Source organism: Rhinolophus hipposideros, assembly GCF_964194185.1.
Source record: "Rhinolophus hipposideros genome assembly, chromosome: 10".
Lineage (NCBI taxonomy): Eukaryota > Metazoa > Chordata > Mammalia > Chiroptera > Rhinolophidae > Rhinolophus > Rhinolophus hipposideros.
In genome coordinates this window covers 25,829,200-25,839,097 of record NC_138056.1, presented here as the reverse complement: position 1 = coordinate 25,839,097, position 9,898 = coordinate 25,829,200, and the positions used below count along the sequence as shown (strand labels likewise).

The following is a 9,898-nucleotide window of genomic DNA, read 5'->3' as shown; positions in this document are numbered from 1 at the left end:
TCTGAGAAGGCAAATCCATCAATTCATAGGTTAGAGAAAGTAAGTGATCAAAAGACACATTTATTGACCTGGAGAATCAAAAAGTTCAGTCAGTTTTTGACCTGGACCTCTTGCTTTCTCTCTTGTATTCCCATTTCCCTACTCTCACCTTAACTTTTTATTGAGTAAATTTCTCTGCATAATCTCCCAACTCAAATATTATATATTTTATGGCTATTCCTGGATGCATGAGGTCTACCCATAGACCTCACCCTTGTCTGGGAATATAATCTATTAAATACAAATGCAAAAGAAATACAATGCCCATCCACTATAGTTTCAGAATCTTCTCAGAACGGATGGATTCCATTCATGAGTTGTGAAACCTACATATTGCTCCATTGCAACCCGTGGTATTACGACTAGCTGCAGACTTCTTATTTTGATTATTCAACCTTTTAGAAAACAATGTAAGGAAAGTTCTTACCCTTCTGTACACCTTATTTCAATGCCATTAGTATCCACATAACTATTCAAGAAAACGGGTTAATTTATTATGTGTTGGACATAGTATTGTTGAAGTAGACACACATACACATTCACTCATTATCCCTCTCTCACGAGAGATATTTTAACGCAGAAACAAAGTGTGGCAAGTATCATTATTTTTCTGTAAGTCTGATTTAAGCAAATTTCCTCAGGTGAAAACGTCCAAGTTATACTTCTCAACTTTTAAAGATGAGAAATAAGAAAGTAAACAAGGTATTTCAAATCTTGCAAAAATGTATTAATGCTACAGATAGGAATACTGTGTTTAATTTTCTAAGATCTCTGTACTGTTTGTGTTTCAAACCCTTTATATTTATTATCACCATCATCAAATAAGACAAATCTTTGTGGAGTGGCGCCTGCTCGTGTTTGAAGCAGTCCCTGATTTAGGGAATTCCAAAGTCTGCCTTCTCTCAAGCAACCTTGAGAAGATAAGAATTATCTTGATGCTCTTATTTATCTTCCATTTCTGATCTCCTGATCTATGGAAAACTCTGAGGAGGAAGGGGCCACATGTCTCCAGCATGTCAGATGGAGTTCAAGGCAGTGGGACAAGTTGAAAGAAAGGAGGGAAGTGTACTACACATGTAATACCCGTTCTCTTCCTGGTGGGTGTGAGTTTCAGAGAGCTCACGGGAGAATCATTGCTTGATCACACACAGCATCAAAAGCCAAATCCCTGGTTGCTACACCTCAATATCCAGTCCTAATGGTCACACTCCCAGGAATACAAGCTCTTGCCTCTGAGAGTTCCAGACCACAAGGGATAACTGGACCAGTTCTCCACAAAACACCGGTCAGGAGTGCAGCTCAGGCCAAAGTCACCCTTCAATACAAGTTCGGAGCAGGATAAAGAAACGTGTGCTCAGGGCAGTATTTCTCTAGAGAGCTATTTCTGATTCCACATAAGAGTAACTGGTGGCCTTGGATAAATCATTCCTCTCATTTATGTGCTGAATGGGAGAAAACAAGTCAACAACTGATGCATGCAAAAGCATTTGGAGGTGATGGATGGAGACATTATGGTGCATTTTGTCAATGGCATGCCATTAGAGAAAACCATTTCATAGAGTAAATTAAGAAAACAAACCAGCTACGTGACACACTTGAAATTGCCACTGGCCAGACCAGTTTTTCTCCTGCAGGAATAAAGCTGCATGGATTGACATTATCATTATCACTCAGACTCCCTTTCCTAGGGTAGCTGCCTGTGCTTGCCTGAGACGTATACCCCCTGCTTGCACTTCCCCATAATGATGGTTGCTCACGTACCTGGAGAAACCTGTGTATCACAGACCCCACTTTCTTTTTATTACTGTCTTGAATCATTATTTAAATCTCTTACTGTTATTTAACTTCGTGTGTCAATATCTTGTTTTCTTTACCAAGTTATACAAACCTTTCTTGGCAAAATCTGGGTCTTACAAATGAAGCTTACTAGTACAGCCCTGGGCGTATAGTGTTCAGTATATGTCTGTTGATTTCACCTGTGATTAATTTCTCCTGTCTTTCTCACAGACACTGATGAATTCATTAAGAAAGCATTTCTTCAGACCTACTGCTGGGAACGCAGAAACAGAGGCCTGGTCATTCACCTCAGGGAGCTCACCTGCAGACAAGCAACAATCAGAACATGGTCAGGTGGAAATATCAGGGGTGCAGGTTAAGGCGGTACAAAGGGGAGTGCTCTGGGTATGGGTAGGGGGATTCTGGGTGGGCTTCTAGGAAACACGAGTCCCTTTAAGATTAAGTCATTGTTAACTCAGTATTATAGCTGGTGTGTGTGAGGGCATGTCAGTTAGCCCAAGCATGGAATACTTGGTTCCAAGTCATTGGCTATTCCAGGAGCTTCTGCTGAAAAGCTCAACCTATTCCCAAGGTCATCCACTAAGGTCAGGGCAGAAATGGGCTATGAAATCACGGGCCCTTTCCCTTGGTAAGCAGGCTCTGAGAGCATTCGGATGCCCCTCATGGTAGCTGTGGCTTCATAAAAATCAAAGCTGATTGATGGGAGCAGGCTCTCTGCCTTCATATGTTTAGTCTGCCCGTGCTTTTAGTACCCCTGTGGCTGTGCTTCCTAATGGAAATGCATTTCTCACTCTCACCATTACCCAGATATAGATGCTCTCGGATATAAAAGGCCATTTACCTCAAGATCTTTGTCTTGTAAGGCATCCCTAATTCAGGAAGGAAACGAGAAGGAGTTGAGAAGTACCCACCACAAATGTTTTGTCAGGTAGTTCAAAGAGAGAGACAGGAATTTAAAGAGCTCAATTTATATTTGGCTTGGGTTTGCAGCTCCATTACCCTGACTCAATCTAGTTCAAGGAATTCACTTTCTCTTATGAAGGGCTCTAACAGAGAAAAATAAACTGCATGTTTCTTTTTGTTGTTGTTGTTGTTTTTTTTCTTTAAGAAATTATGATCCACAGCATAATAACATCTTCTATTTGTTATAATCGCTCACTGGGCCCAGGACCCTACTGATATTATCATATCAACTCAGACAAATCCCTTGAGAGGTAGGAATTATCCCCATTATACAGATGTGAAGTCTGAGAAGTAAAGCAGCACACCCAAAGCTACCCAGCTGCTAAATGGCATAGCCGGGATTTGAAAACAAGCATGTCTGGTTCCAAAGCTGGGGCCTCTAACACCCAATGTCTTCCAGACTGGATATAAACATGTATATCAAAATGCAATGCAAAAATGAACTGGTTGAAAGGAAAGAAAGCCAACTCTCATGGGAATACTCAGAGGTCAGATTCTGAGGTTTCTTTCAAATAATTTGGTTTAATAATAAGCCACAGATAAATGGCTGGTTCTCTGCTACAAAATCATGTTATGTCTGACCAGACTGATCTCCCCATCCAATTATTCCTGAATGTCAAGCTGAAAAAGCAGTTTGTGCTCAGAATTGAGAGTCTCAATGCCAATGTGGGGCTATTTCTTGGATTTGCTGTGTGACCATGGTAGTGCCACTGACCCTCTCTGAACTTCTCAGGAGCTGGAGAGACTGACTTTATATGGGCACCAGGAAAGAGGAAGGCTTCTCAGAGAGGTTTTTGAATTAGTGTGATTTTCTCTTCCAAGAGAAGGCAGGATCGGAGCAGAAAGGTAGAGGTGATACCTTGAAAAGGAAGGGAAAGTAGCTCTTAACTTCTGCAAGAGCCATGCTAGGGAGCGGGGCACACATGCAGTAAGCCTGCTACTTCGTTAGGAAGTAGGAGAAAAAAATGTTGTGCATTAAGAAGCTGACATACAGACGGGCCTGAAGCCTTCTGTGACACCACCCATTCAGACTGAGAGAAGTACAGACAGCCCAGTCCTGGAACCCTCCACACACACAATTGCCTCCTGCCCCATGCTCAGTGTTTCTAAATGTCTCATCTCATAGTCAAATTCTCAAAACAAGGCAGACCTTAATTCACTTCAGTTTAGTAATTAAACAAAAAGTACCTTAAGACTTTTAGAAAAGAGACTAGGGCATGGAAAGATACTGAGAAACCAAACTAATACATGCATGTTCACTCTGCCAAAGCAGCATTTCCTTGCTGGATGAGGGTTGGGGAAGCGGAGAGCATTATTCTGGTCACAGCAAGTGTTTTATCTGCAATTGACAAATCCCAAATCCTCCAGGCTTCTGTTTCTCCCTACTTAAGACCTGGGTCACAGTATTTATTTACTTAAGTGATGGAGATGAAGGCGGGCTTAACGCGGGCCACCTGTCAGAATAACAGTGACCTGCCTCTTAAGGGGATTTCAGCAACACTCCCCTTCCCCCAACACCAACAACTTTATAAGACAAAAGGGGATTGGGAGAAAAAAATATCACTTATGGAGCCTGGAGGAGATGGTGGGAAGGAAGGTAAAGACTCCAAGGAGAGAGAGATGCTGAGATCCAAAGGTGCCATTTAAAGCCAACATGAAAGAGGACAGACCCCTTTCTATTCAGAGATTAGAAGGGATTTGGCAACATATGATACCCAAACTGAAAAGTCAGACTCTCTTATCTGCCTCTCGCAAATGCCCTTGGGGTTCTTCATATTCTTATGAAGAGAGGTTTGTTACCGTTTCCAAGGAATGCACACAAAACACATTTTCTCAGAAACAATGCCATCTTGCTCTCGAGGGTGAAGAGTCAACAGACAGGTCCCGCCTGGAGAATCTCAAGGCAGCACAGGGCACCTTATTTAACAAACACATGTGCACCACTTACTGGATGCCAGGCAGTGATCTCCACATATCAGCTCATATAACAACTTACAAGACCATTATCATCACCCCCATTTGACAGAGATGGTAAGTACCCAGCCAAAGGCAGAGGTGCTGGTGCACGGTGGAGCCAGGATGAGCAGGCATGACGGCTCTAGGCTCTCTCTGTGTTCTCCTCCACTGTGCTGTGCTATGCTGCCAGCACAGCGGAGGTGGTGTGACGCGACGCTGTTATAAAGCCACTTGGCTGTTCCAACATGAGGGATAGATCATATCCTCAGCTCCACATCAGTTTTGTATCAGCTCTTATTTCTCCGCCAGACACAGGGAGATGAAAAGGGCATGAGTTACGGAGTCAGACAGACCTAGTTTTGAACCTTCCATTTTCCTAGGGAAAGTTATTCAACTTTTGGAGCCTTAGTTTTCCACCTATGACGTGGGGCTTATGTAATCTCTCCCAGGGTTTTGTGGGGATTAGAAACAACACAAGAGACCTGCTCAGTAGAGTGCCTGCGGATGGAAAGATAGAAAGTGCTCAATCTGTAAGAGCTATTTCGAATGATTCCCGTGATGAGGCCCAGTGGAGAGGGTGTCAGGCCTCTGGGCGGTCCTTCCGGCCCCTCTGGAGGCAGTTCATGCATATGAAGTGGTGGACCTGGACCAGCTGAAGGAAGCTCTGTCCATGAGCCAGTCTACCCTGGACGTCCTGCAGACTGGGTTGCTTCCTGCCCCTACACGATGAAAAGCAATGTTTAGTAAGTGCTCAGCTTAATTAGTTGGCATCCAGACGTGCTTTCAAGAGCTGCGCACGCATTCTTGTTACCATGGTCAGCCACCTGTCTCTGGAAAGCCTGCTTTTCCAGAAGTCTGAGCCTAGCTCCTTGTGCAGTCACGGAATGAAATTTCCATTCAGTCCACCTCCCACTCCAGCTCCCTAGGGATGGACCTGAAGTCAACACCATCTTCTGCTGCTGTAGCAGGTCAGAGGAGGGTTGTTAACGTCTCACAGTACACCTTAGCTGCTTTGGTTAGGGACCACCTCTGCTGGGGAAGCTGGAGCATCTGCTCTGCAAGTTGAAAGTGTCTCCCACCGGCTCTGGGTGATGTCTGAGACAGGTAATAATTATTAACAATTGCGATGGCCCAAGATCATTACATATGAGTCAAAGCTGGAATTCTGGCCTAGAACATTCTTTCTGTTCTGCTAGTACTAATGTCACACCAAAGACTCTACAATGGGAAGGAAGGAAGGAAGATGTGTGTGAATATAGCCCAATGGGCACCGGAATGCAGACTTTTGGGATACATTGCAAGTTCAAGATCATGCTGCTTTTCTTCAATGGCTCTTCCAGAGAAAATATAAAAGACTTAATACAGTTTTCCCCATCCCACTGCCTGCCGCCTGCCAGCTGCCACAGGATTTTAGTGGCGCAGTCATTTAAAAAAAGAAAAAAACAACAGTGAGGGGGAGATGGTAACTGCTCCTGGGGACAAATGAGACTATGTAGTGTTTACTCTGTTACCCACTGGTTCGCCTTCTCATTACGACTCACATGTCCGCAATAGAGCCTCCAGCCTCCACTGCATGGTCTCTCTGTTTCTCTAGAAATGACAATGGCCAAAGATGAAATCTTCACCCTCTGAAATCTATGGCAAGATAGATGACAGGGAGATGGAAGGAAAGAGTACACTGAGTGCCTTATCGATCTACCTGCCAGCCCGTGAATGGTGGGTAATAAAAAATTATTGAAAATTAGAGAAAAATGTCACTTATTCTAATTCTTCTGAAAAGGAGTACTTATGTTGCATATGAATAAACTACCCCCTTCCCCAGGGCTAAATCACCATCCTTCCAACAGCCAACCCTCCAAACAGCACAGGTTTAAAAATCTTGCAATTTTATTTGCATATAAAGGCCGCTAGATATAGAATATCACAATAAATTTAAAGAAACAACTGCTTTCCTAAATTTCATTAACAAGATAACATAAAATAGAATAAAGCTCAACAGCATTTACAATGGGAAAACAGAAATGACTATTAGCGACAATATTTTGTGCTAGCGGAGATTGCATCGACACACAGTGCAAAATGGGGGGAGGGACAGGAAGTAAGAAGACAATTCAGGGTATTTAAATATAAAGGACACCTAAGTCTTATTTTAGTTAGCTTCCATTGCATCCATTTAAGTCTATACACGCCTGTAACTGTACCTAGATTTCACTCAAGCTCTTTAAGACCTTGAGTTCTGAGAAAGTGTGTCAGCTCCTTTGGACGGCTGATGTCCTGCTATACAGCATCCCTTTGCAGCTGTACAGTCCTTGGCAATATTAAACTCCTAACTTAGTCATAATACACAAAAAAATATTTATATATATAAACCCATATTGAAAAGGAGTCTGCATACTTTTTTTTTTTTTAACGGCATGAAATACCTGCTCTTGACAGATTCCATTTCCATATTTTTAAAGCTAAAATAATTTAAAAGAAACAAACAAATAATGAGACCTTGTAGAACCACAATATAGATCTCACTAGCTAAGCCATCCTTTAAATGAGGGCCATTTTCTTCCCTTGACACAACTTTCTTTATAGGGAGAGTGTGAAGGGAAGTCTTTTTCCACGCCTACTTTTGTTGAAAAGATTACTATAAATCCGGGCCACATCTGCAAAAAAGAAGCATTACCAAGAGAACAACAACAAAACATCAAAAACTAAAATAGTTCCAACGAAACTCTTAAAACAGTTGTGCAAATCCGGGTGGTTTTTAAAACACTGCCTACCTGTTTCTTTTTTTTCCTTTTCTTCCAGCTTAAAGCACATTAAAATAAGACTTTTATCATCTTTTATAAAGAAAGCTTAGCTGTCCTTTGGCGAACACTAACAATTTACAATGGCGTGGCCTTTGAGAAAACAGAAGTCATTTTACAAATTCACAATGCTCCTCTGATTTCAAATGGATGCCCCATTAAAAAAAAAAAAAAGAAGAATAAAGAAGAAGCACAACCTCGAGCATCATTTGTGTTCCATCAATTTACAAAAAGACACAGGATTTGGAAACAAACAAGTAAGAGAATGTAAGTTTATAATTAGAAAAATGGCAGTTTATAGACCTTCCCTCACATTCCAATGGGGCATTTAGAGCTTCAGGAACCCTGTGGGTTTGGAAGGTCAAATATAATTGGAGGGTTGGTCGGTTGAAAGCTGACTGTACACGTCGAGGCATTGATGTACGTTGTGTAACCGTCGGTCATAATGCCGTAACCTGTGGGGAGAAAGTGTCATGCTTACTGTAATATATACAAATAGTGACTCAGTGCAGGGCCATCCAGCAAGGAAAACAAACAAACAAAAAAAGTCTCTGTCAGTGGGTAGTGAGATGAAATTCAACGGAGCCTCCCCAGATATAACAGCTTTCAGAAGCTGCCTCCCAATTTTATTTCTTTAAAGGGAGAATCCTCTGCTTCCAAGAAAATCGATTATTTTTCCTTATTTAAATACTAGATTTGTCAGAGAAAGGCTGTAATGTCTTTTCTAGTGAGAATATTAAAAAAAAATTCCTTCTTTTAAAAATATGGTGTTCATTTCAAAGCCCTCTGTTAACTGTTGAGTTCTGGGGGACTGAATGAGTAACATAAACTTCTCAGGGACACATACATCAAAACCACCAATAAACTTCAGGATAGGTGAGGAAGGAAAGAGTATTGCATTGGGCATCTGGAAAAATGGATGCTCAGTTTCCTATGTATGAAATAATGTCTAAACTGCCTCAATGAAAATTAAAAGTAAGTGATCTCATCTTACTTGAACTGCGTGGCTTTGATGCTGAATTCCATTTCATTCAAAAGAGTCAGGTAATCAAATGTCCAAGTGATTTGGAGAAACATCACCATAGGACACTGCTTCCTAAGCTTACCTGGACACTGGATCAAGCAAAAACACTTCTCATATGCAGTATAAATCTCTTGGGACCTATTGGAAGAAAGCTAAGAAAGTTTCTCTGGGTCTTTGGTATGTATGATCTTTTTATAATTTTTAATATGTTGAAATTTTCCGCATGTTCGCAAATTTGCACATTTCCCTGGATACCTTATATTTCCCTTGCAATCTCTGCAATTAAGTTTGTAATTCTATGTTGGTATCAGGCTCTAACAGCATAGAAAATATGCCTGTGAAATAATAAGATTGCCAGGACTTATAGAAATAACTGATGAGATTTTTTTTCTTTTCCCTTCCATTTGCTAAAATTTCTCCAAGTAAGCCTGTGGAGAGCTTAATGAGGGTCAATGGAAAAATCTCTTAAGGAAAGAAAAGAGGCATTTAAAATGTGCACTGTTTAGTTCTGGGGTCATAAAGTCTTGTTATCTCTCTCCATCAGGAGGTTAGTATTTGCCCTCTCTCTGCCCTCTTCAGCTGTCTTAAGCGAATAAAATTGAGACAAGTTTATTTGAATATGATCTCCTCCCTTTTAAGCAAGTTTATTATTGTGGGACTTCAGTGGAATTTCCCCAATTGTCTGGCTTGTTTAAACCTAATTAATGATTTAAAAAAAAAAGATGAAATATAAACCGATAGACATGCTGCAGGAATTCAAACCTGAATACTGCCCCTAGAAATGCTATTTAGACATGAGCTCCCATCCCTCCCTTCCCAAAGCCTGTGTCATACCTTAGAGAAGTGCTCTCCTTTTCAAAGAATACAGCTTAAAGTCAGGGCAGGATGATATCCAGTCTGGGGGAGCTACACCCCTGCTTTCCATCCATCCACTCAGCTGATGCCTACACTTGGAGCAAGCTTTCTCTGGCCTCAGTGGAATGATTTTCAATATGCTCTTTGTTACCTGCCTAACCAGGAAGCCACTGGATTTGTGGACTTTGAAAAGCAAACCCTGTTTTTTTTTGTTTTTTTTTTTGCTTCATCGTCAGGTACATAGGCCTAAACACCTCAACTGCAGATTCATAAATAACTTCAGAAAACAGCTGTAAGCGGGAGCTGGAGAGAAAATATTGGCTGCCTACATAAACGTCCGTACCGCACGCAAAAATCTAACTGGGAGAGTCCAGCAGGGCCAGAAAATCTAAGGCCTGCTGAAAGAAGGCTCTGAATCTGTCCAAAGGCCCAGCTCCCCCTGGTTTGCAAATGGGAGGAACGTAGA

The 9,898-nt window shown here is 41.6% G+C and overlaps 1 protein-coding gene across 7 annotated transcripts in view; it reads right to left on the bottom strand.

The window, feature by feature from the left end:
- Nucleotides 1-6,624: 6,624 nt before the first annotated feature.
- Nucleotides 6,625-9,898, bottom strand: part of MPPED2 (metallophosphoesterase domain containing 2) — a 162,286-nt gene continuing 159,012 nt past the window's right edge. For all 7 annotated transcript variants that reach the window (XM_081063656.1, XM_081063657.1, XM_081063658.1 and 4 more), the window contains one exon: nucleotides 6,625-8,008. In XM_081063656.1, the coding sequence (XP_080919782.1) occupies nucleotides 7,890-8,008 (119 nt within the window). In that variant the 3' untranslated portion in view covers nucleotides 6,625-7,889. The remainder of the gene's footprint in view (nucleotides 8,009-9,898) is intronic.